At 38.7% G+C, this 25,067-nt stretch overlaps 1 protein-coding gene across 1 annotated transcript in view; it reads right to left on the bottom strand.

Annotated features, from left to right (window-relative positions):
- Positions 1-25,067, bottom strand: part of ABCB4 (ATP-binding cassette, sub-family B (MDR/TAP), member 4) — a 90,585-nt gene that overhangs the window by 31,000 nt on the left and 34,518 nt on the right. Inside the window, exons 10-16 of the mRNA XM_006891485.1 lie at positions 22,960-23,070; positions 22,624-22,749; positions 19,681-19,884; positions 19,151-19,321; positions 12,655-12,816; positions 9,807-9,983; positions 1,467-1,613 (exon numbers count right to left, since the gene is read on the bottom strand). Of these exons, the coding sequence (XP_006891547.1) occupies positions 1,467-1,613; positions 9,807-9,983; positions 12,655-12,816; positions 19,151-19,321; positions 19,681-19,884; positions 22,624-22,749; positions 22,960-23,070 (1,098 nt within the window). The remainder of the gene's footprint in view (positions 1-1,466; positions 1,614-9,806; positions 9,984-12,654; positions 12,817-19,150; positions 19,322-19,680; positions 19,885-22,623; positions 22,750-22,959; positions 23,071-25,067) is intronic.

A 25,067-nucleotide genomic window follows, 5' to 3' on the forward strand; every position in this document is an offset into this window, starting at 1 on the left:
TGCATATTCTAGAGCTGGTCTTCTTTCTCTGCACTTGCTATTGTCTCTATGAATTCCATGAAGCTGCACAGCTCTCCACCTCTCACTCCACCAAGTCTCCATCTAGAGATGCCTGCCCTGACCATCCTCTTTGAAATGAAAACACTCTATAACCCCCTACACACAAATACACACATACTGCTGTTCTGTACCATTGACTTGGAGCTGACCCATAGCTGACGCTACAGTACGTTTTCTGTCAGTTCATCTCACCAGAGGAGACTGCACATTCTTCTCCAGTTGCACAGCTGATGGATTTGAACTGTGTGCCTTCAGGATCGCAGTGCAGCTTCTTATCACTTCCTATATTTTGGCTTATAGTTTTAATTGTAGACTAATGTTTAATGTCACAAGAATAGCAAATTAACAACATGATGAAGAGTGGTAAGAAATGGTGCTGCAATCCCAAAGGCACGCAGTTCAAATCCACCAGCTACTCCATGGGATTAGGATGAGCAATCTCCTCTCGTGCAGTTAATTACCTCTGAAAATCCACTGGATGATCAGCTATGATTTGGTTCTGACTCAACAGTACTCAACAACACTAAAGGCTGATTAGGGTGGTCATACCCTATACATACTGGGTTTTGTGGGGTCTAACATATTTCTGATAAATTCTTATAAGCATCCCCTAATAAATTTCATAATTGAATAACAGTAACTTTATTGATGTAGAAAGGACACCTTTTTGAGTACTTACTACAATGTTTACTGTAATAGTTATCAAAGAACTAACCTAAACATTTTTCACATTGAAAGACAGACCTGCTGTCACTGAGATGATTCTAACTCATGACAACTCCACAGGAGGTGGAATAAAATTTTTCAAATGTTTTCAAGACTGTGAGCTTTAGAAGCAGATAATGGCTGTCTGAGGCACCTCTGGGCTTGAACTGGAAACCTTTCTGTTAGTAGTGAGTACATCACCATCTGGACAACTGGAGGACTGGATATGCATCTAATCACCTATATAATCTAGTTTAATTCTTGGTAATCCTATCAGGAAGATACTACTGTTGTACAGAGAAAGAAAGAGAGAGACAGAGAGAAAAAGTATCTTGCCCAAGTTTTTATAGTTATTGAATGTCAAGGCCAGTGGGCATTCAGAACCAAGGCTTTTAAACCAAGGCTTTCTCCACTTTCCAACAAATTGCACAGGGTACCGGTTTCCCCCAAATGAAAAGAGATGCTAGTCAGAACGTCCCCTTTGTTGTTTTTTATATTAGGGTCATACTTGATCCTAAAAGGCTACTTCTCCTGCATAGCTTTTCTCAGAGGGAAAAAAGAGACTCTAGATGTCTTTATGTCAAGGATGCTTTGTTATACTTGAGAATAACTCATAAAATGGATCCATCTGGTGAGGTGGGGATGAGAAGGAGTTGATGAGCTGATACAAATCAAGTGTTATGTGACGTTTCCAAACTTACCTCTATCATTTCTGAGAAGATGAGTGAAAATGCTGGCTGAAGGGCCCCATTGGCAATGGCACAAACAGTCCCCACTACAAAGTAAGGCCACTCTGTTTTATTCAGTCTTAGAACTTTCAGAAAAGACACTGGTGGAACATTTGCATCCTAGAACATATCAATAACAAGAAAAACTGGTATAACACTACAGTTACCACTGCTAATACATGCATAAGAGGCATGACCATGGCCTTCAGGGGACCAGCAAACATGTTCAGAGAATGACCAATCTATAGGAACTTATGAAAGAGTATGTTATAAAATACTAACAATGTATTTCTGTTAAGTCATGCACGTCACTGTATTTTAGTGTCTCTTCCACAAACATTCTTACTCCCCAGTTAACATTATTAAGTTCTAGTTCCCAATCTGAGGAATGATCCTTGTCCTCAAACTGTTGCTCTTAACACAACTCAGCTTATTGCTATTCAGTTGGATCCACCTCATAGCTGACCTACCAGTGGGTTTCAGAGGCTGTAAATCTCATGTGAAGAAGCTACCCATCTTTTTCCTGCAGAGTAGTTGGTGGATTCGAACTGAATGTCTTTGGGTTGGCAGTACAATTCCCTGCCCTCAGGCCACCAGTGCTCATGCTCTTAACACTCACCAACAACTAACAACTCTTAACACAAAGCCCTCTAAAACCAAATGGCCAAACCCATTGCAATGGACTAAATTCTGACTCACAGTGTGTCCGAAGGACAGAGCAGAACTGCCCTACAGGGCTTTGAAGGTGGTGATCATTAAGGGAAGGGCAGAATGCCACATCTTTTTTCTATGTAACAACTTGTAGGTTCAAAGTGCAGAACTTCCAGTAGCAGCTGAGTGTTTAACCACTGTGCTACCAGGACTCCTTCCAGGACCTCAAGTCAGATTGATTTTCTCCCTCCCTTTGGTGCTTTATCTTTGCTCATTCATGTCTTCTTTAAAATACTGGACCATAAACATTTAGCAGAAGGAAAACTAGCAAAATATCTATGGGGGTCCAAGGGGGAAAGGGGTGGGAGCAGAGGAGTGTGGATTGGCAGGGGAGAAATCACTGGATTGCAAGATATGGTAAGTGGAGGGAGCGGGTGAAGGAAATGAGAAGGATCAGTGGGGATCTGAAAAGGTGGGTAATGGGGGGCGTAGTTCAGTGGGGATTGGTTTTATAAGATGCAATGAATGGGAATGATTGTATGAAACACAGTGTGAATGAAGGGTAGTGTGAAACACAATATGTATGAATTGTGTACACACAGCAATATAATTTTTTAAAAAGTGATGTAATGAAAAGAATGGGGGAAAAGAAATAACTGAGGAAATGAAAACTTGACAATTCTATAGTCAAAAGGATTTACTTATGATGATGAATTCCATGACAGTGTGATTTTTAACTCTTCTCCCCATAAATATAGCAAGGTCATACCTCTCTTAAAATCTGTACTATAAAATGATATTCCTATTCTGTTCATGGACTAGGTACAACTGAACCCCTGGCAGGATTAATTTTTTCCCCACACCTACAGAGCATAACAATAAACTCAAAACACACTGCCATCAAGTCAGAAATGACATAGCTGACCTTCCAATGAGGTTTCAGCACGTGAGGGCGTTGCTCATCTTTCTCCCATGGAGCCGCTGGTGGATTCAAACTGCCTGCCTTTGGGTTTGCAGCACAGCTCCATACCCACCTGGCCAAAAGAGCTCAGCTTTTATCAACCACATACTCAATATAGATTTAAAAACCATTTCTTAAAGGAAGAAAATATCTTTTCTTAAAAGGAATTTGCTTTATTTGCATCTCTCTCAGAGCTAGGGATTTTGAACATTTCTTCATGTGCTTGTTGGCCATCTGAATGTCTTCCTTGGTGAAGTGTCTATTCATATCCTGTGCCCATTTTTCAATTGGATTATTCACCTTTATCTTGTTGTGGTGCCCGAGTATTTTATAAATTCTAGATATAAGTCCCTTGTCTGACATGTCATTACCCAAAACTTTTTCCCAGTCTGTGGCTTCCCTTTTTACCCTGTTAGAGAAGTTTCTGGATGCGCATAGGGATTTGATTCTTAGAAGGTCCCATTCATCTATTTTATCTTTTCCTGGCTGTAAATTTTTCAGAATACTGGGAAGACTCTTTATGTTGTGCATTAGGGCTACTAAAGTTTTCCCAAGCTTTTCTTGAATGAAATTGACATCCAAGTAGATATATGCATACCCATGTTTATCGCGGCTTTGTTTACAATAGCAAGGAGTTGGAAACAACCTAAATGCCCATCAACAAACGAATGGGTAGAGAAGCTGTGGTATATTCACACAATGGAATACTATGCTGCATTGAAAAACAAGGAACTCATGCAATATTATTCAAAATGGGTGAACCTGGAGGACATTATGCTGAGTGAGGTACAAATGCTATATGGTGCCACTGTTGTAGAATGAGGCTAGCATTGGGGTGGGGGTAAGACTGAGAAAAACTGGATGAAATATGTTTACGGCATTGAAGTCTATGGGGGAGAGAATAGTCTAAAAGTATTATATTTTAGGGCGTTATTCTTATCGTAGGAGTACGCAATGAGGGTTGCAGAGTGGATTATATTTCGGGGTAGGGAGTGGGGTTTGGGAAGGTGCGGGGGGGGATTGTGTACCAATGAGGGAGTTTTTCTTTTGCTTTTCAAGGAGAGGAGCAAACGGGAGGGGGGCTGGGTAGGGAGGGTAGTGTGCGGGGAGAAGGGTGCAACAATGAATGAATGGAATTCCAAAATCTCTGTAGATGTTCATTGAAATGAAAAATAAACAAACGAAATTTAAAAAAATAGTAAAAAAAAAAGGAATTTGCTCTTTATTTTGTGTGTGTATGCGTGTGTGTGTGTGTATGTGTGTGTGCTGTTGTGTACTACAGAGTAGGAACCGACCACAGATGACCCTTTGGAGAGTTTTCAGAGGCAGTTAATTGCACAGGGGGAGATTGCCCATCCTCCTGCAGAGCAGCTGGTGACCTCGAACCACATGCCAACAGGATTGTAGTGTAGTTTTTTTGCCACGAGGCCAACAGAGCTCCATATATGTATGTATATATCCATATCTGTGTGTGTGTGTGTGTGTGTGTTCAACTTGAATTAGTAACATTCCAAGTGTTCAGGTGAGAAATGTTAAAGAATGCACAGTTTTGCTTTTCCTGGCAACTCTTTCTTAGCTCTCAGTAAGATATTTCCAATTTAACTCAGAGCAGCAGTGTACACAGCCAAAAAGATCGAACTGTCTATCCCGCCACTCCACCATGCAGCAGGTGGAGAACTTAGTCACTCACAGCCATGTGTATGTTAGTAAAAATATTTTGTGACATTTCTGGAAGCATTTGTCTTTTTTTCTCCCTTGCTGCTTGGAATGTGGATAGATGGCTTCATCTTAGATCATGAAGCACTTAAAGATAAAAATCTCATGGCCATTATTATGAGAATAAAGGTTACAGGAGCGCATGTCCATTCTAATTAGGAAGCCAACATTCTAGCTCTGGGTTTCTCACCGCTAAATTATTTATTTTATGTGAAAGAGAAATAAAAGCTATTCTTTGGCTTAAACTAATGTTAATCTAAGTAGGGAAACAAAAGATGTTCTTATCGTTGATGTGAACCCACTCAGACCTGACCCTCGAGCAGGTTGTTGATAAGTCTTCCTCCAACCCTAATGGCACATTCCTCCTCAAAAAATCCAGCCTCCTGAATGATCTGTTCTGCATACAGTTTGAAAAGGTATGGAGACAGGACACATTCTTGATGCACTCCCTTTCTAATTTTGAACCATGTAGTGTTTCCTTGCTCTGTTCTGATGACTGTTTCCTGGCCCAAGCATAAGTTTTGCATAAGTACAATCAAGTGTTCTAGAATTCCCATTCATCCCAGAGTCAGCCAAGTTTGTTGTGATCCACACAGTCAAATGTCTTTGCACAGTCAATGAAACACAAATGACTTTCCTCTGGTACTCTTTGCTTTCTGCTAAAATCCAACTGATATTGGTGATAATGTCTCTAATGTCATAGCCTCTTCTAAACCCAGGTTGTTCTGGTAGTTCTCTGTCTATACACTGTTCCAGTCATTCTGGGATAATCTCTAGCAGGATTTTGCTTGTGTGTGATATTAGTGATATTGTTTGATAATTTCTACACTCTGTCAGATCACTTTTTTAAAATTTTGAATGGGAATAAATATGATCTCTTTCAGTCAGTTGGCCAGTGGTCATCCTCCAGATTTCTTGGCACAATCTAGTGTACACGCCCAGGACTGCATTTGTTTGTTGAAATATGTCAATTGATATTCCATCAATTCCTGAGGCCTTGTTTTTGTCAATTCCTTCAAAGCAGCCAGAACTTCCTCGTTAATCACCATGGCCTCTTAAACATTAAGTTGTTTCATGAAATTCTTTGTCAGTCTATTATTTTCAATACAGTAACTCTGTATACTCCTTCCATCTTTTTTGATGATTCCTGATCATTCGATATTCTGCCCACAGCATCCTTAAGTATTGCAACTCAAGGCTTGAATTTGTTCTTCAGTTCTTTCAGCTTAAGAAATGCTAAGCAAGTTTGTCCTTTTTGACTTTTCAACTCCAGCGTTTTGCACATTTCATTATAATACATTGTTTTGTCTTCCCAAGAAGTCCTTTGATATCTTCTGTTCAGCTCCTTAAAGAAATCCTATTTCTTTCTGTTGTTTTGGCTTCTCAGAGCTCTACTGCAATTTTCAGAATCTCTTCCAACATACATCTCAAGTCTTTTCTTCCTTTTCTGTCTTTGTAGTGGCTTTTTGCATTCTTCATGGACAATATTCTTAATATCCTTCCACAGCTCATTTGGCCTTCACTCATTAGTGTTCAAAGCCTTAAAACAGTTCCTGAGATGGTTTTTAAATTTGGTGGGATAGACTCAAAGTCAAATTTTGGTTCTTGTGGATTTAATTTTCTTTAGCTTCAGTGTGAAATTACATATGAGTAGGTCTGTTCCACAGTCAGCACCTGCACCCAGTTTTCACAGCTGATATTAAGCTTTCCCAATGATTCTTTCCACAGATATATTCAATGTGATTCCTGTGTAAGCCTTTGCCACTGTTACATGTCGTCGAGTCTCTTGTTACTCATAGTGACCCAATGTACCACAGCTCTGAACTCTGCTCTATCTTAAGCCAATCTCATTGTCTCTGACAAACCTATCCCCATTACCCCAATCACTTAGTCAGCCCATCTTATCCAGGGTCTTCCTCTTGTGCTGTCCCTCCACCCTTCCAAGCTTTATGTCCTTTGCAAAAGACTGGTCTCTCCCGGCAACATGCCCAAATTATGCCAGCCAGAGCTTCAAATTCCTTGCCTCTAAAGAACAGCCTCGTTTCACTCTCTCTAGAGCAGACCTGTTTGTTCTTTTAGCAGTCCATGGTATGTTCAATATTTTTCTCCAGCACCACAACTCAAAGGCTTCGATTATTTTTCTATCATTCTTAGTCATTGTCCAGCTCTCTAATGCATGGAAGTAATGGTGAAGACTATGGCTTGGATCAGGCACATCTTAGTCTCTAAACTGACATCAGTACTTTTCAGTACTCTGCAGAAGTCCCTGACAGCTGATTTTCCCATACTCTCATCAGCTCTTTTGGGTAAAACCCTTCTCTGTCAAATATTGCTCTAACACTCAGCACCCAAACTAAGACAGACTAGGGAGGATTGACCATCCTTTTGCCAAATAACAGGCCTTCAAAAACCCTATGTTTAGGTCATTAGGATGCCACAAAAGTGCTAAAAATAAAATCTTTATTCCATTGTTGTTTTTATGTGCCCTCAAGTCAGAACCAACTTGTAGCTGACTCTCTAGCAGGTTTTCAGAGGCTTTAAATCACATTAAAGACTGCACATCTTTCTCCTACAGAGCAACTGATGGGCTTGAACTATGTGTCTTTGAGTTGGCAGAAAAACTCCTTATCCAATAGGCTACCAGAGTTCCTTTATTATTCTCACTGTGGTTGTTGTAATGTGCTGTTGAATCAAGGACAACCCATGATGTAGGGCGCTCTGGTGGCCTGTTGTTGCCGTTGTTAGGTGCCATCAAATTGAGTATGACTGATAGCAACCCTGTGAGCAGCTGACCTGAACCCTGTTCTGTCCTGTGCCATCCTCATCATCTCCGACACACTGGGGTCTGTAGCTGAACTAACCTTATCAGCCCATCTTGTTAGAGGTCTTCCTTTTTCTTCATCTTGACCCTCCACCTTTCTGAGCATAATGTTCCTTTCCAGGGAATAGCCTTGCCTAGCTACATGTCTGATGTATGAAAGACAAAGCTTTGTCATATTTGCCTCCAAGAAGCACTCTGGCTTCATCTTCTCCAAGACATATCTGTTTGTTCTTTTGGCAGGTCATGCAATATTCAGTACTCTTCTCCAGTATCACAAGGCAAATGCATCAATTCTTTTGTCATCCTTATTCATTGTCTGGCTCTTATGTATAGCAGATGATTGAGAAGACCATGTCTTGAATCAGGCACATTTTAGTCTCCCAACTGACATTGTCGCTTTTCAGCATTCTGAGAGATCCCTGGCAGCAGACTTGCCCAATGCAATACACCTTTTGAATAATTGGCTGTTTTATTGAATTATCACCAAGGATGTTGATTGATGATCCAAGAAAGATGAAATCATTGACAGCTTCAATCATTTCTCCACCTATCATAATGTTAACTGTTGGTTTTGTGGTGAGTATCTGTGTTTTGTTGATGATGAGATGTAATCCTTACTGAAGTCTGTAGTCCTTGATCTTCTGTATCAAGCATTTCATATCCTCCTCACTTTCAGCAAATAAAGTTGTTTCACCTGCATAACACAGGTTGATGAATCTTTTTCTCCAAACCTGATGCCATGTTTTTTCTTCTTCACAGAGTCAGACTTCATGAATTATTTGCTCAGCATACAAACTGAATAGACACAGAGGGGTAAGGAAACACACTGTCCATGCAAAGAAATGCAGTTCAAATCCCCAGCTGCTCCACAGAAGAAAGATGGGCAATCAACTCCCATGTGCTTTACTATCTCTGAAAACTCACTGAAGGGTCAGCTATGGTTGGTTCCAATTCAAAAGAATGCAACAAAAATGAAATTTTTTCCATTAGGAACCAGTTAACTGGAATGAATTTCAACTAACTGTCCAGCACAGTTAAAATGTTACATTTCTGTTTTGTTTTGATTTTTTTTTAAAAAAAGTAAGACTCATAGTCAAAGTGACATCTTTGCTTTTAACACTTTACAGGTCTTCTGCAGCAGATTTGCTCAGGGAAAATCTTTAATTTCTTGACTGTTCCTTCCATAAGCATTGATCTAAGTAAAATGAGATTCTTGATAATCTCAATAATTGTCTGTGTTTATATTGATGTTGTTATTGGTCAGTTGTTAGGATTTCTGTTTTATTTATGCTGAAGTACTGTGATCCATACTGAACACTATAGTGTTTGATATGTATCATCAGGAGGTGTTTCAAGCCCTTACTATTTTCAACAAGCAAAGTTGTATTTAAAAAAAGCAACAAACATTCTGAGCACTAAAATGTATGTGACCCAAGCCATACTAGTTTTCAGTCCTCTTATAGTCACATGAAAGATGGAAAATGAATAAAAAGAAAAATTAATGGCCTTTGACTAAAATGCCTTTGAATTTGATGTTGATAACGAATATTGTCTATATTGTGAACTGGAAAGAGACTAAAGAAATCTGTTTTACAGAGTCGCACGGTTCGAATCCACCAGATGCTCTGCCGGGGAAGGAGGGACAATTTCCTCCTGTACCAGTCAGATCTGATTTGACGGTACACTCACACACACACACACACACACACACACACACACACACACACACAAATTTTAAAAAAAATAAATAAAAAATTAAAAAAAGAAGAAGAATCTGTCTTAAAAGAGGTATAGCTAGAATGTTCCTTACAAGAGATAATGAAAAACTTTTGACATGTTGTCAGGAGAGACCAGACCCTAGAGAAGGACAACAAACTTGATTAAGTAGAGGCTCAGCAAGAAACAGGAAGAAGCTCAGTAAGGTGGATTGGTAAAGTGGCTGCAAAATGGGTTTAAACATAGCAATGAACCTGAAAATAGTGCAGGACCAGGCAGGCTTTGTTCTGTTGTATAAAGGGTTGCTATGAGTCATAACCCACACAGCACCACCTAACAATAACAAAACTGCTACTTCTAGGAATGCTCTATACCTAACGGAGATTGGTAATTCCAACAGCAGAGCAATAAAAAGGAAAAGACTGGATTTAAGTGAATCACAACTTACAAGTTCATTGGTTTCCTCATCGAAGTTACTCTGACGCTTTCGAGAATTTCTAAGGCTTTTATGAGTAGAGTTCCTGCATAAGCGAGCTTTCCACCCATTTGGGGCCATACCAGTTGCAGCATTTTCATCATTTAGATCTATGTCCAACTCTTCTGACTGGATTTCATTTCCTGAAGTCTGAAAGAACAATTGTTTAAATACCAAACAATTCAATTGTTTAAATATTCAAATATATGTAGACCTCCAGTTTAGAACTCTAGAGTAGTTTTGAATATTACATGTGTCAAAATATTTTAGATTCTAGAGCAGCTTCTCTCAATCAAGGTTAGCTAGAAAATGACAAAGAAGTCTACCAACACATGGAAGTGAAAGGGGGCTGAAAATGACAAAGTTAAATTACATTTGAATAATATGAGAACTGGAATTTATGTAAAATGTATACTTAAAAAATTGAAAGATAAAATTTCAATAATCCATTGAGTATGTTTCAATGTCCCTAATATGCAAGAATCCAGAGAACAAGTCATGACTACCATAGAAGGAAGCAGCAGACACATCCCTTGCTGTTGAGCTTGTTCAGACCCTCACGGGGTTTCTGAAGGTGTATATCCTTATGAAAAGAGGCTGCCCATCTTTCTCCCATGGGGCAGCTGGTGAACTTGAACTGGTTACCTTTTGGTTAGGAGAATAATGCACTATACAGTATAGCACCAGGGATCTTTCTTTCTCACTGTTGTCCTGTCAGAATGAACTTCAGTGGCTTTTCTGGAGGCTGTAAATCACATGAGAGGAGACCGCCCATCTTTCTTTCTTGGAGCCACTGATGGATGTAAACGACTAGAGAGGCATCACCTTTGGATTAGCAGTGCAGCTCCCTATGGACTACGCCACCAAAGCTCAAAGCTTTACACAGTGATATCTTATCCTTGTTCCTCCTCTACTGGCCCTGCCCTTGAACCCAAGCTTACAGCTAGTCTCTAACTGCATCTACAGTAGCTATGTGTCTTGATCACTGCACATTGTGTGTGCCAAGCTTTCAAGGGGCATTTTACATACCTCACCAGTCTTATTGTGAGTGCCTTCAACCACCCAGCACAGACTGTTCTTCTTGGTGGATTTCCTCACACTACATATGATCGAAACTGTTTTATACTATCTTCCCAATGAAGCCAAATTTAAAGTAGAAACTTATTCCTGTAACCAACCCCCTGCGTTCTCTTCTGTCCACTCCTACACTGCCACCAAATAAGCCTTTCTAAAGGCAGCTCTGCTCAAATCAGGCTAGAGCTCAAAAGTTTTTTCCTGTTCTCCACTATTTGCTCAAGCATGACTCCCCAAAATCTAGACCAAGCTAAGTCAGATTCACATTTATTTCTTGTCCTTTTTGTAATCTTATTTAAGGGGTTCATAACAATAAACAGTTTTCCCAACTAGCCCACTTCATCCCCCAACCCCCTCCCAATGAGCACAATATTATTTTTCAGACTTATTTAACACAACGTTGGTTCTGACTCTTAACCATAAATCCCAAGGGGAGGAGACTGCTCACCTTTTGCTCCCTGAGCTGCTGGTTTATTTAAACCGGGAGACTCTCAGCCCCTGGATTAACAGCACACCACGCTATGGACCACCAAAGCGCCCTGTGCCTCATGTAAAGCACTTGTTTAGAAGCTGTGTGAGCTTCACCTGAGATCTAAAGCCAGCATAGCCACTGCCCACCAGGTGAAAGAAAGTATACATTGAAAACCACTAGCCTTCATTTATTACTCTTATATAATTTCAGCAGACTCAAAGATCCAGTTGTAGCAAGCCATACAATAAATGCTGAAAGAAAATATGGGTGAATATCTTTTCTCACATCCTGAAGACATGGAGAAGAAGGTTAATAATCTAATCAGACACAATTTTAGAGTTTCTTTATGGCAGAAAAAACCAGGTGGCATTGCAAGGAACAAAGCAGGATACTGTCCCCTTAATGCATGAAAAAAAGAAATTATGTATTTATTATTGAGCACTCTTACAAAACTTAATATGATATAAAAAAGGTCATATCCCTTTGTCAGTTCCCCAATTTAAGATCTGATGGACGTAGAGGGGCATACTTTGATTGACACAAAAACAAGCTAGGCAGGAAAGTGGCCATCCCAGGTGTATAGTCAAGTGGCTAAGCAAAAAAAGAAAATGCCATTTTTGGAACTGTTATACCATGGAATTGGAATTGACCCATCGCTGGCCCACCAGTAAGTTTTTAGAAGCAGTAAATTTCAGAAGGGAAGAATGCCCACCCTTCTCTTACAGAGCAGCTGGTGGATTTGAACCATACACCTTTGATTTGGCAGCATTGTTCCTTACCACTAAGCCACCAGAGCTCCCTAGTTTTCACTAATAAGATAAATCAATATTGATCAGCATTTAGAGAAACAAACCAGAAGAAAATAAAACTATTCTTTGAAAGTCAGGAATCTTGCTGTCAGACATATTAACAATATCTGGGGAGAATTTTCCAAGCACTCAGGACCTCCACAAACCACTATAGAGCCTGACGTTCCTCTCTCCTTCTGTCAGTCCCTCTTCTCATGGTGGGAAGGAGCTGTTAATTTGCATATTCCTCATGTAATTAAGTATCCTATGGAATCTGTTGACATTTTATCTCAACACTTCTCACCACCTTCCCCATTCCTCTCTTTCATGTATTCATTCACTTATTCTGAAGCAAAGCCTCAGATTTTTACTTTCAACCATCCTGAAGTTGCTGATTTCTCAGTCTGGTATTGGCTGCATCAAATTTTGTAACCTAATGAATATCGTGTTGAGAAACCAACAAGAAAAAGAAGTGGGAAGCATGTACCTGCATGGTAACAAGCTTGAAGTACACCCCTTCCTTCTTCATCAGCTCACTGTGGCTGCCTTGCTCCACAACAACTCCATCCTCGATCCCAGCAATGACATCAGCATTTCGGACCGTGGACAGTCGGTGTGCTATCACAATGGTGGTCCGGCCTTCTCTGGCCTACAGAGGAAAAAGCTTGCTCATCGTACTGACACACTGTAAAGTAACCTGTACACGTACGCATTTAAATACATGCTTGAGGGTGATTCAAAAGTCGCTCATCCTCCAGATCTCCAGTCAATTAAGGCAAACCCATCATTTTTCTACAGAAATGTTTAAGGCTGACTTGAGTTCTGAACCAGCCTGGTAGCCAGCTCCTTCAGTCCAAGGACAGATAACTCAGTCAGCCTCCAGCAGTCAGTATTTTCTCAAGAGAGGCAAAGATTTGATCCTTCTTAAGTGTTTTCACTACTACTTGTATCCTTTAGTTTTTACTTAGATGGTATGTAAGACAGTTTATGAAAAACATCTTAGGGATGTTGTTGCCAAGTGATAGCCTTCTCCAGGAAAATTCTTAGAAGGCTTGTGGAAGGGCCAGATTTTCATTGTAATTTGATAGGCCACACTAGGAAGGTTAGGCCAAAACACACCTCTCAGTATATAGGTCCACAGGAAGCATTCATATATATTTACTGATAAGGACATGGCATAGCTTGATCTACATATGGTAAAGCATATAGGAAATACTTTGATTAATGAACAATATTCATATAATAACAGTGATGAGTAAAGTGCTGTTAGTGATTATGTTGCTATTTTGATAACGGTAAGTTGATGTTATGTTAGTAGACTATTGTCATTATATACTGATTCAGAGCTGACAATTGAGCTGGTTGTCAGGAGCTGTAAATCATGTGGGAGTAGACTCCTGCAGAGAAGCTGGTGGATTCAAACCACCTGCCTTTTGGTTGGCTGTACAGCTCCTTACTCCTAGACCAACAGAGCACCCATGTTAACAGATTTGTATTAGAAAATTAAAATTGACTTGTGACTGAAGAACAGGAATGTAGGAAAACAAAGTCTGTGTCTATGGCTTCAAGAGGTGGTATCTCTCATCCCTGATGAAGAACTCTAAGGCAGAGTAGAGTTTCAACACAAAGAGATATTTTCCCCCAGAGCAATCAGATACCACAATGATGACAAGATATTGGCAAAATAAGTATCTTAGAGACAAAGACACCGACTGTTAAGAAATTTGGACCTTCTATATTTTCGGATGTAACGAAAGCCAATCCTATAAAAAAGGAATACAAATCCTTTAACTCTCTTGAAACTTCTGTGAAGATGCATTGAAATGAATTCACTTGTATTCACTTCATGAAAATCATCATGGATAGCCAAAAGCTACCTTTTGATTCTTTTCTTGCCCATCTACTGCTCTAACACTATGAGATAGGGTATGTGTGAATGTATAAAACTTTGTCATTATTTCTTTTAAAGAAATTATAAAATCTGCTGTCATATTTCTTCTTATTTCTCTTAGTTGTCTACTGCTGTTATAACAGAAATACCATACATGGATGGTTTTAACAAACAGAAATTTATTTTCTCAACAGTTTAGGGAGAGATTAAAAGCCTGCATTCAAAGTACTAGTTTTAGAGGAAAGTCTTCTCCCCTGTTGGGCTTGGTGGGGGAGGGGAGCTCTTTATGCCCTTTTAGTATCAGTGGCCCTGGTGTTCCTTGCAGATCCCCATGTGTCCAGGAATCAATCTTCCCTTGATTAGAAAGTTCTCAGCACAGGGAACCCAGGTACAAAATACTTGCGCTGCTCCAGATTCTTTCTTAGTTGTAAGATAACCCTTTTTCTTTGTTCACTTCTATATCCTTTTATCTCTTATAAGATTAAAGGTCGCACAGACCACATCTTAAGGAAACTCCTGTGAGATGAAATCAGATCAGGTATATGATTTGAATAAGGGTGTTGCATCCTACCCTAATTCCTTTATAACATATTTGGCTAATCACACCCGATTACATCATGTGTGTAATCATATCACTCTGTAACTGCCAAATTACACACATCATTACACAATTACTACATCACTGAGAATCATGGCCTAGCCATATATTTTGTAAGAACACAGTTCAAAAGATGACAATCACACAATGTTCAATATACAACAATCTTATATTAACAAGCATAGTATTTATTTTGGTAAATAGTTGCTATTTATTTATCAGTAATTAACAAGAGTCAAAATGGCTTTCCAAACTCATTGGCTTTGATTTTTACCACACAACCGGGTAGAACTATGCTAATGATATGAATAACGTGATTATCTCCTTTTGGGTGGTAACATGCAAACAAGGTATTTAGAGTGCCAAAGAGGGGATTGGCTTGACTATTCATCCTGTCAGGCTTAAATGGAGCAGAATTAGAGGGAGAAAACAAGAATCTCATTTCCAGCAAGAAAAAAGAATCAGAGAATCCAACATATATCCATCTGAATAAAAAATTCCTGTGAGAGTCAAACTGGCACCTCGAAGAGAAGAGCAGTAACAGCAGAGAGCCAGAGACCAATGAGAGCCAGAGCTGAACTGGTATTGCTGCCCTACAGAGTCAGAGCTCAGGGTCTTCACCCAAATGTAACTAGATGACCGGGGTTGGGAGATGCCAAAATCAGCAAGACTGAAAGAACTGTATATAACATTGACCCAGAGCTGAGAGGGTGGTCAACAAGCCTGCAAACATGCCTGAAAAACTCTTGACCGAAGACTTTTATCTTGTTCCAAAAAGTGAATTGTAACTGTTTAATTTTCCTAATAAACCCTACCAACTGTGAATTCTGTGTGGCCAATGAAACAGATTAGTGGACCCAGTAGCAGAGCAGTGAGAATCCTAGAAGAGCTGGTTGGTGTTAGAATTGATAGAAGTAGGTGTAAGAACATAGTGGCATGTCTAACCTCGTAGGAATCAATTTTGCACTACAGATGTTGTGGATGGGGACTATGCCCACTTATGGAATTAACGGGGATCAAACAAGGCTGCCTACACATCCACTACACTCTTTTTACAAGTAATTACTGGGTTGGGTGTGTGTACAGAGATATTATCAATTAGTAATACTAAGATATTCAATTCAGTAAAGATTTATTTAGACTATATGTTTTAAGACATTGGTGAAGTCTGAAGATACAAAGATTAATTATTTGTTGATTCTGTATCCTATGGGAGTTTGTTTTAGCAGAGAGAAAACATGTACATAAACAACCACATTAAGTCAGTATCACACATGAGGTATTAATAAACAAATAAAGGCTCAACAAAAGAAAAGTACTATTATTCCAGAGACAACTAACAACAGTAATCCTAGTAGAATATTCTCAAGATTCTCAGAAGCAAAATATTAAGTTGTAAACTTAATATTTTCATCGTCAGAGAGAAAGCTGATTTATACTTAGATTGACTGGTTGACTATATGATGATATTACTGAAGGGAGCACAGAAATGAAAAATTTCCATTTTGAAATCTATTCTTTATTTTCTTGTATAGAGTGAATTGTGTCTCTTTAAGGATATTTTGAAGCTCTAAAGAGTTGTGGGATGGCATCAAGACTATCATTCATGAAGAAAACAAAAAATCATTCATTACAAAGACAGGGGAGAAGGCAAAGATCAAAACCAGTATCAGAAGAGACCCTGAAAATCGCACTAGAATGTAAAGGGGCCAAAACAAAAAAGAAGAAATGCTGAAGGGAAATGAACAGAAGATTTCAAAGGATAGCTTAAGAAGACCAAGCAAAGTATTTTAACAAAATAAACAAAGAACCAGAGTTAGAAAACCAAAAGGGAAGAATATGGTCAGCATTTTTTAAGATGAAAGAACTGAAGAACAAATTTAAGCCATGAATTTTTAATATGAAAGATTCTATGGCAAAATATTGACTGATGCAAGAAATATCAAAAGATTAAAAGAATACACAGAGACGCCCTGCAAAGAAGAACTGGCCAACACAGAAACATTTCAAGAAGCTATACATAATCAAGAACCAATGGCAATGAAGGAAGAATTTCAGATTTTATTGAAAGTATTGGGGAAAAAAATAAAGCCCTAGGAATTTATGGAATACCAGTCAACATCTTTCAGCAACCAGATGTAGCCATGGACATGCTCATTCGTCTATGCCAAGGAATTTGGAAGAGTTACCTGGTAAACTGACTGGAAGAAATCTGTATTTGTTCCCTTTCCCCAGAAAGGTGATCCAACAGAATATGGAAATTATCAAACAATATCATCAATATCATAAGCAAGTAAACTCTTGCTGAAGATTATTAAAAAAGAAATTCAAGCTGGATTCAGAAGAGTCGGTGGCATGAGGAATATCATTATTGATGTCAGATGGATCTTGGATAAAAGTAGAGAATATAAAAAGCATGTTTAATTGTGTTTTACTGATTATGATAAGGCACAGTCTTTGATTGCTGTGGAGTCCATCAGGTGAGGTAATGTGAATAGTTGTTTATGGTTGTTTTTTTTTTAAAATAAAGGTATTTGCAATGAATAAATTACTTGTTATACAAAATTCTATCATTTGATCTTCAGTCTCTTTTCTATTACCAAATCTGTATTTTCTAATTACCACTTCTCTGTTTCCAACTTTTGCATTCCAGTTGCCAATTATTATTAATGCATTTTTATTGCTAGTTTGATGAATTTCAGACTGCAAAAGTTGTAGAAATCCTCAATATCTTCATCTTTGACTTTAGCAGTTTTATGTTCATGTGAAACCTATACACAGACCAAGAAGCTTCTGTCTGATCAGAACAAGGGAGCACTGCGTGGTTTAAAATTAGTACAGATGTGCAGCAGGGCTGTATGCTTTCTCCATACCTACTCAATCTGTATGCTGAGAGGATCTTTGAAGAAGCTGGACTCTGTGAAGAAGAACGTGGCATCAGGATTGGAGGAAGACTAATCAACAGCTTGTGTCATGCAGACTGACACAGCCTTGTTTGCTCAAAGTGAGGAGGACTTGAAGTGCTTGCTGCTTGAGGTTTCTAAGACAGCTGTAAATCTTGACAAGAGGACACCACATCTTTCTTCCTTGGAGAAATCTCAGACCTGGACTGGCAGTGCAAGATATAACCAAGTATGTGCATGTCTGTAAGTGTGTGTGTGTGAACTTGTTGCCAAGTGCCACTGAGTCAACTACAGCTCACAGTGACCCTATGAACCACAGATCTGAACCTTGCCCTCTCCTGGGCTATCCTCATCATCTCTGATATACCTGAGCCTACTGATAACAGTACTCTGTCAATCCATACTGTGCAAGGTCTTCTTCCTTCTCAGACCCTCTACTTTTCCCAGAGTCATGTCCAAGTCCTACGGACTGGCCCCCTGACAACATGTCCAATATACGTGAGATAAACTTGTCATCTTTGTCCCTAAGGAGCACTCCATGAGATATCCAGTACTCTTCTGCAACACTATAACTCAAAGGCACTGATGCTTCTCTCATCCTTATTCACTGTCCAGTTTTTAGATACATAGTAAATGATTTAAAGGACTGTGCCTTAAAGCAGGTACACCTTAGATTTTAAAGTGATATCATTATTCTTAAATATTTTGGAGACGTCCTTGACCCCAGTTTTCCAATGCAATGCATCTCTCTCTCTACACACACACACACACACACACACACTCTCACACTCACACACACACACACAGAGAAAGAGAGACATGTATCTTATATATATTATATATCTATAAAATTATAGAGCATATGCCCATTTTTGGAAGGAGGAGTGGCATCCACTTCCATAACAGCTTGCCTCCGGAAACCCTATGAACCTGGAGAGAGGATGAAAGGCACCCAAGCGTCAAGGACTCTCCTTCATAGGTTCACTGTGAGTCACCTGCGACTTGACGGCACTTAACAACAACAACAACATGCCCATTTAAGAATTTTTACATGTATAATTCAGAGACATTAATAACTTTCATGTTGTGCAAACTTCACTTGTATCCTTAATATTAGGACTTAATGTCCACAGAAGAGTATTTATTATTCAATATAAGAATTTATATACGAGGTGTAACATTACAGGTTGTTAACGGAAAGGTCTGCAGTTAAAAATCTACCAGCCAGTCCCTGTCATAATTTACAGCCTTGTAAACTCAACAGAGCTAATAGAGGGCTTGGGTTTTTTATGAGTTAGGATCATGTCACTAATCATTATTCCATTAGATATGTAAGATGAATTAAAATGTTAAACGGATATGTCAAGCATTAATTAACTATACTTTATGGCATACAATGAAAGAGAGAGACTTGTCACAGCCTCGTGGTCAAAGCAAGCCAATTACTAGACTATCCACAGATAATGTAACATGTTAGAAAGAAGAAAAAATCTACATGCTGCATTCATGAGAAAGCTCTACTTGGTTTCACTTTTAAAAGTACTGGAAGAATTTTCAACAAAGTTACAATTAGCATTTAGGGTCCACTGACCTTATCCAGTGCTGCCTGCACCTCAGCTTCACTCTCAGTGTCCAAGGCTGATGTGGCCTCATCCAGGAGGAGGATTTTAGGATTTCGAACCAGAGCTCTTGCAATGGCGATTCGCTGTTTCTGCCCACCACTCAACTGGGCCCCTCTGTCCCCAACCAGAGTGTCAAATTTCTACAAAAGAAAATGCTGACCCTTGTAATACTTTAAGTAGAAAAGATACGGAGTTTATAGTATTTAATGAAGACAACATGTGACATGATGCAGCTTTATTTTGACCATTGTAATGGATCATAAATTAGAATAAAATAAAGGTGTACTGAATTATGAAAGTTAATCACATATTTTGAATAAATGTTATACTACTCATGAACCAAGTTGTATTCCTTACCCTCCAGACTGAATAACTCCAGGAACTTAACTATCATTGTCGGATAACCTTTCATCTAAAACATTATTAGCTTAATCTTTAAGAACTGACATCTGAGGTGAAATTCTTTTTCCAATAATGACTACATTTTCAGAGCCTCTACCTGTGGAAGTTTCATGATGAAGTCATAGGCATTGGCTTCTCTTACGGCTTTCTTTATCTCCTCCATGGTTACATTTTCACGGCCATAGCGGATGTTCTCAGCAATTGTGGTAGAAAACAGCACTGGCTCCTGACTCACCACTCCAATGATTTCCCTCAGATAGCGCACATTGAAAGTCCTAATATCTTGCCCATTGATGTTAATCTGAAAGAAAGATGAAATATTTTAAACCATCTGAAATCTAAAGCATCCAAATTAAAACCTAACCCACCACTGTGAGTTCAACACAAAGAAACCCTCCATCAGGTTTCTTAGGTGGTAAATCTTTACAGGCGGAAACTCTTTCTCCCAAGAAGTGACTGGTGGATTCCAACTTCTGACTTTTTGCTTAGTAGAATATCATGTAATAATGCATAATGCCACCAGAACTTTTATCTAAAGCATCAGGATTCTTTGTCAGAAAAAGAAGTCATCTTAGTTAATAATGAACTTAATTAAAGTTACCTACTGCTGTCAAGTCAGTTCTGATTCTAAGACTTTGTATTTGGTTTCCAAGGTTGTAAATCTTTACAGGAAAAGAATGCTCATCTCCTCCTGATTGAGTGGCTAGTGGATTTGAACTACTTATCTTTTGGTTAGCAGATTGACAGATTACATTCTCCTTTAATTTAAGTTAGAAGTGTTTACCAGAAATAAACCACAACCTACAAAACCAAAAAGAAAACATCGTACACTTTTCTGATTTTTATTATGCTAGAGTATTTTTGTCTTAAATAAATGATTATCAATAAATGGTAATCTCCTCTCATGTGATTTACAGCCTCTGCTAGAGGGTCAGCCATGAGTCAGTTCTGACCTGACAGTAAACAACATTATATGTTATTTACCAAAACAAAATTATTTCCGTAGTCTACACATCGTTTTGTTTAATGTATGTTATCATGAAGGGCGAGTCCCTGGAAAAGGATCTCATACTTGGAAAAGCAGCTCAGGGAAGGAGAGGACAACCCTCACTGAGGTGGACTGATACAGTCACTACAGGAACAGGCTTAATCAGAGCAGACAGAGAATGGTGCAGGACAAGACAGGACGGTGATCCCGTACACAGAGTCACTATGAGCTGAAGTGATCTGACAGCACCCAACAACACTTTTGATAGCATCATGATAGCCTACTGTATTTAGTAAAGCAGAATTTACGTTCGCATTTTCTACCTGCTTGACACTTAATGTCCTTCAGAATTCATTGCAAAAGTAGATAGTCAGATGAAGAGTATGATTTCTTTTTCCCCTTTGAGAATGACTGCTAGCCTGAACAATGATTGGCATATATTGGACATTTATTATTTGTGGAATAAAGGCTTAATAAATTTGCTAAAAAGATTCACTTTGCAATGACAACAGGAACATATACATATTTCATTGTGATTCAACCAGCCGTGAGTTTAGCATTTTTGTGTCTTTTTTATACTAGGTATGAGACGGTAGTTTATATTTGTTTCAATTTGCATATCTTTATAGGTAGGACTGAAGAGTTTTTGAAACTTTTACCAAAAAATTTCACTGATGCTCACTGGAGAGAGATTTAAGGAAAAAATCTGAATGAGCTAGCCATGGCTTTGGGCATTTTTTTTCTATTACTTTAGTGGTAAGACAATTGTTAAATCACAATATGAAAAGTAACTCTTGTTTAAAACCTCTTTTTGCTGATATGTGCATTTTCTAACAAAACAAATATTATTTCAACAATAATAATAAAAGCAGTGAGAGGTTTTTAAGTACTTAGCCTCTGGTTGCTATTTAATTATTTTTAAGATAAAAAAAGTATGCATTTGAAATAGTCTAAAGTTTTAGTAGATTATGACCTTCATTCCTCCACAGTAATAACAGCTATTTTCAAGAATACTTATTAACTTTATTAAAACAAATATATCAATAATTCATATATCCTAGAAAAGCTTGTATTTATTTATGAAATGTATTTCATTGTATTGTTTTTAAACATTTTTCTGAATTTTTTTCTCCTCGTAAACTTCTGTTTTCACAATTGTTGAATTATTATAATACATGAATTAAGGTCAATCTCCTAAATTTGGGGCAACTGAGAAAAATCTTAATATAGACTATGAACTAGTTTTAATGTCAGAATTCCTGATTTTGGTAATTGTTCTATAATTATGTAAGAGAATGTTCTTGGAAAATATATATGGGGCAATGGGTATGCTATTTCCAATATACTCTCAAAGGTTCAGAAAAAAATATATATACACACACATTTTTATATGTATCTGTATCTTTCGGTCCCTGCTTATAAAGAGAGAGAGTGTTAGAGCAGAGAGAATACAAACACATATGCAGTAAAGCAGACAAACTCTAAACCATTAGGATATCTGAGGGAAAGGTATTTGTGAATTTCTTGCTTGCAACTTTCCAGTCAGTTTAAATCTGTAACAAACATCTGTAAATAAATAAAAAAAAATGTATATACCCTATGTATTTACCATGCCTGTCAGTGTTCCCAGAACTTTCTTGAGACTATCCTATTGCCCCCCTCTAGAAAGCCATTAGGATTTTTTGTTTGTTTGTTTGTTTTAAGTTATTCCAATATTTAATACCAAAATTTCTTGTGACCCAGATTACCAACTTGTCAGCAATTTTGTCTTGAAATCCCACTGGATATAATCCTTTCAGTGGTTTGAATGACTACATTTCCCTGTGATTTGATGAGTTATGAAATATTTGGTCAGAATAGTAGAGTGTTGTCTGTCTTCTGTGGCTTTTTATCACTCTGAATACATTGGTTAAGCCAGTTCAAAAGGATGACTGCATTGCATTCCAATTGAAACTGGATTCACATGCAAATTTGTTGCTAAAAAGGGCTGATTTTAAAGGGCAACTTGACCCTCTGATTCCCACTCTGGAAAACTGGGTTCTCCCCACTTACCGTACCCTCATCAGGGTCATAGAGCCTCTGTATCAGCTGGACGGTGGTACTTTTCCCACAGCCACTGTTTCCAACCAGGGCCACCGTCTGCCCACTCTGAACCTTCAGGTTGAGGCCCTTCAAGATCTATCAGAATAAGTGAGAAAAAGGAACACATCTCACAACCAAGTTTTTAAATGGAGTGAATGAATTAAATTTCAAATTTGAAGAAGTATGAAACAAAGGAATATAGACATTAAAAGGAAATAGCATATAAACACCAGACTAGCACAGACATTTAAGATAACTTTAGCAGTCATCCTGAGCAATGAATTCCTATAAATGTACTTACTGTACCTGGACATTAGCTCGAGATGGATAAGAAAAATGAACATCACAGAACTCCAGATTCACTTTGATGGTGTCTGGTTTGTGTCCTCTCTCTGAAAAACTGTCAATTTTAGGATTCTAAATAAAACAAAATTCAATGACTATTCCATCATAGGACAAACAATGACATTTTTAAGGAATATGATTCAGCAAATCCCAAAAATTGGACCTGGAAGGGCGCAGTCTCCCTCACATAATACAGAACCCAAGGTGAAGAAAATATTCCTTTTTAGAAAGTAGGCTTTCCCAGCAATAATTACAATGGGTATAGTCTTAGCTATTTAGTCACAGAGACATCACAAACGGATGACATTAAAAAATAAAAATTTAGTTAATAAACTACAATGTAATGAACAGAAATCCATTTTCTCACAGCTTAGCAGGCTCGTTCTCATTGCCACTAAACCAGAACTGAGTCACAGCTGAGCCTACAGTGGGTTTTCAACGTTCTAAATTGCTCATCTTTCTCCTACATATCTTTGTGTTGGTAGCACAATTCCTTACCATTAAGCCACCAAAGCTCCTTTGGGGGTTGTTGTTGTTGTTATATGCCATCGAGTCATTTGCAACTCATAGCAACCCTATGTACAACAGCCCTAAACCCTGCTCTGTCCTGTGCCAATCACACTCTCTCTGACACTCCCATCCCGATTACCCCAGTCACTGAATCAATCCACCTCATAGAGGGTCCTCCCCTTCTGCGCCATCCCTCCACCCTCCCAAGCATGATGTCCCTCTCCAAGGACCTCTCCCTCCTTACAACATGTCCAAAGTATGTTAGACGGAGCCTCAGAATCCTTGCCTCCAAGGAGCAGCCTGGTTTAACCCTCTCCAGGAAGAATCTGTTTGTTTTCTTGGCAGTCCAGGGTCCATCCAATACTCTTCTCCAGCACCACAGCTCAAAGGCATCAATTCTCCTTCTATCCTCCTTAGTCATTGTCCAACTCTCTGATGCATAACAAGTGATTGCAAAGACCATAGCCTGTGTCAGATGCACCTTAGTCTCCAGAGTGGCACCATTGCTCTTCAGTACCCTGGAGAGGTCCCTAACAGAAGACTTTCCCATCACAATACTTTTTTTTATTTCCTGGCTACTGGTGCCAAGAGTGTTGATCGTGGAGCCAAGGAGACTAAAGTTGTTAACAATCTCAATCTCTTCACCATCAACCTGATGCTGCCAATTGGTCCAGTGTTGAGAATCTTTGTCTTCTTGATATTGAGCTTCAATCCATACTGAAGGCTGCAGTCCTTAACCCTCTGCAGCAAGCATTTCAGGTCCTCCTCAGTTTCAGTAAGCAGGGTTGTGTCATCTGCATAACGCAGATTGTTAATAGATCTTCCACCAATCCTTTGGGGGTACACAATTTAATCCACAGCATTCCACTCTTTGTCCCCCAGAAATTCATGTCCCTTTAACCACATTATAGCACCTCAGAAGTCTTAATGCCAATCTTAAACTCTATCCTAAGGAAAAACTCCTCTTCATCTGAGAACCTCTGTTCCTTAGTATTCTGCAGAGAACTCTGACAGATTTTCCCAATGCAACTCACCTTTTGGTTTCCTGACTGTTGGTGCCAAGAGAGTTGATTGTAGATCCAAGCAAGGTGAAATAATTATCAACCTCAAAGCTTTTTCCATCAACCATGATACTGCCTATTGGCCCAGGGGTGAGGATCTTTTGTTTTCTTGATGTTCTTCCTCCAATCCTGATGCCATATTTCTCCTCATAAAGTCCAGTCTCCCAGACGATCAATTCCGCATATAGACTGAAAAACGATGGAGGTAGGATTCATCCCGATACACTCCTTTCTTAACTTTGAACCATGCAGTGTTTCCTTGCTCTGTTCAGACAATAGCTTCTTGGTCTAAGTATTTTGGGATTCCTGATCTTCTTATCATTTGTCATAATTTGTTGTGATCCACACAGTCAAATGTCTTTGCATTGTACAGCTTTTACTCATTATCTTATCCTCAAACTGTTTACACATTTTTTTAATTTAGGTTGTTTATTTTTCATTTCAATGAACATCTACAGAGATTTTGGGATTCCATTCATTCATTGTTGCACCCTTCTC

The sequence above is a fragment of the Elephantulus edwardii genome, unplaced genomic scaffold, assembly GCF_000299155.1.
Source record: "Elephantulus edwardii isolate Elephantulus edwardi_28Jun2011 unplaced genomic scaffold, EleEdw1.0 scaffold00098, whole genome shotgun sequence".
Classification (NCBI taxonomy): Eukaryota; Metazoa; Chordata; class Mammalia; order Macroscelidea; family Macroscelididae; genus Elephantulus; species Elephantulus edwardii.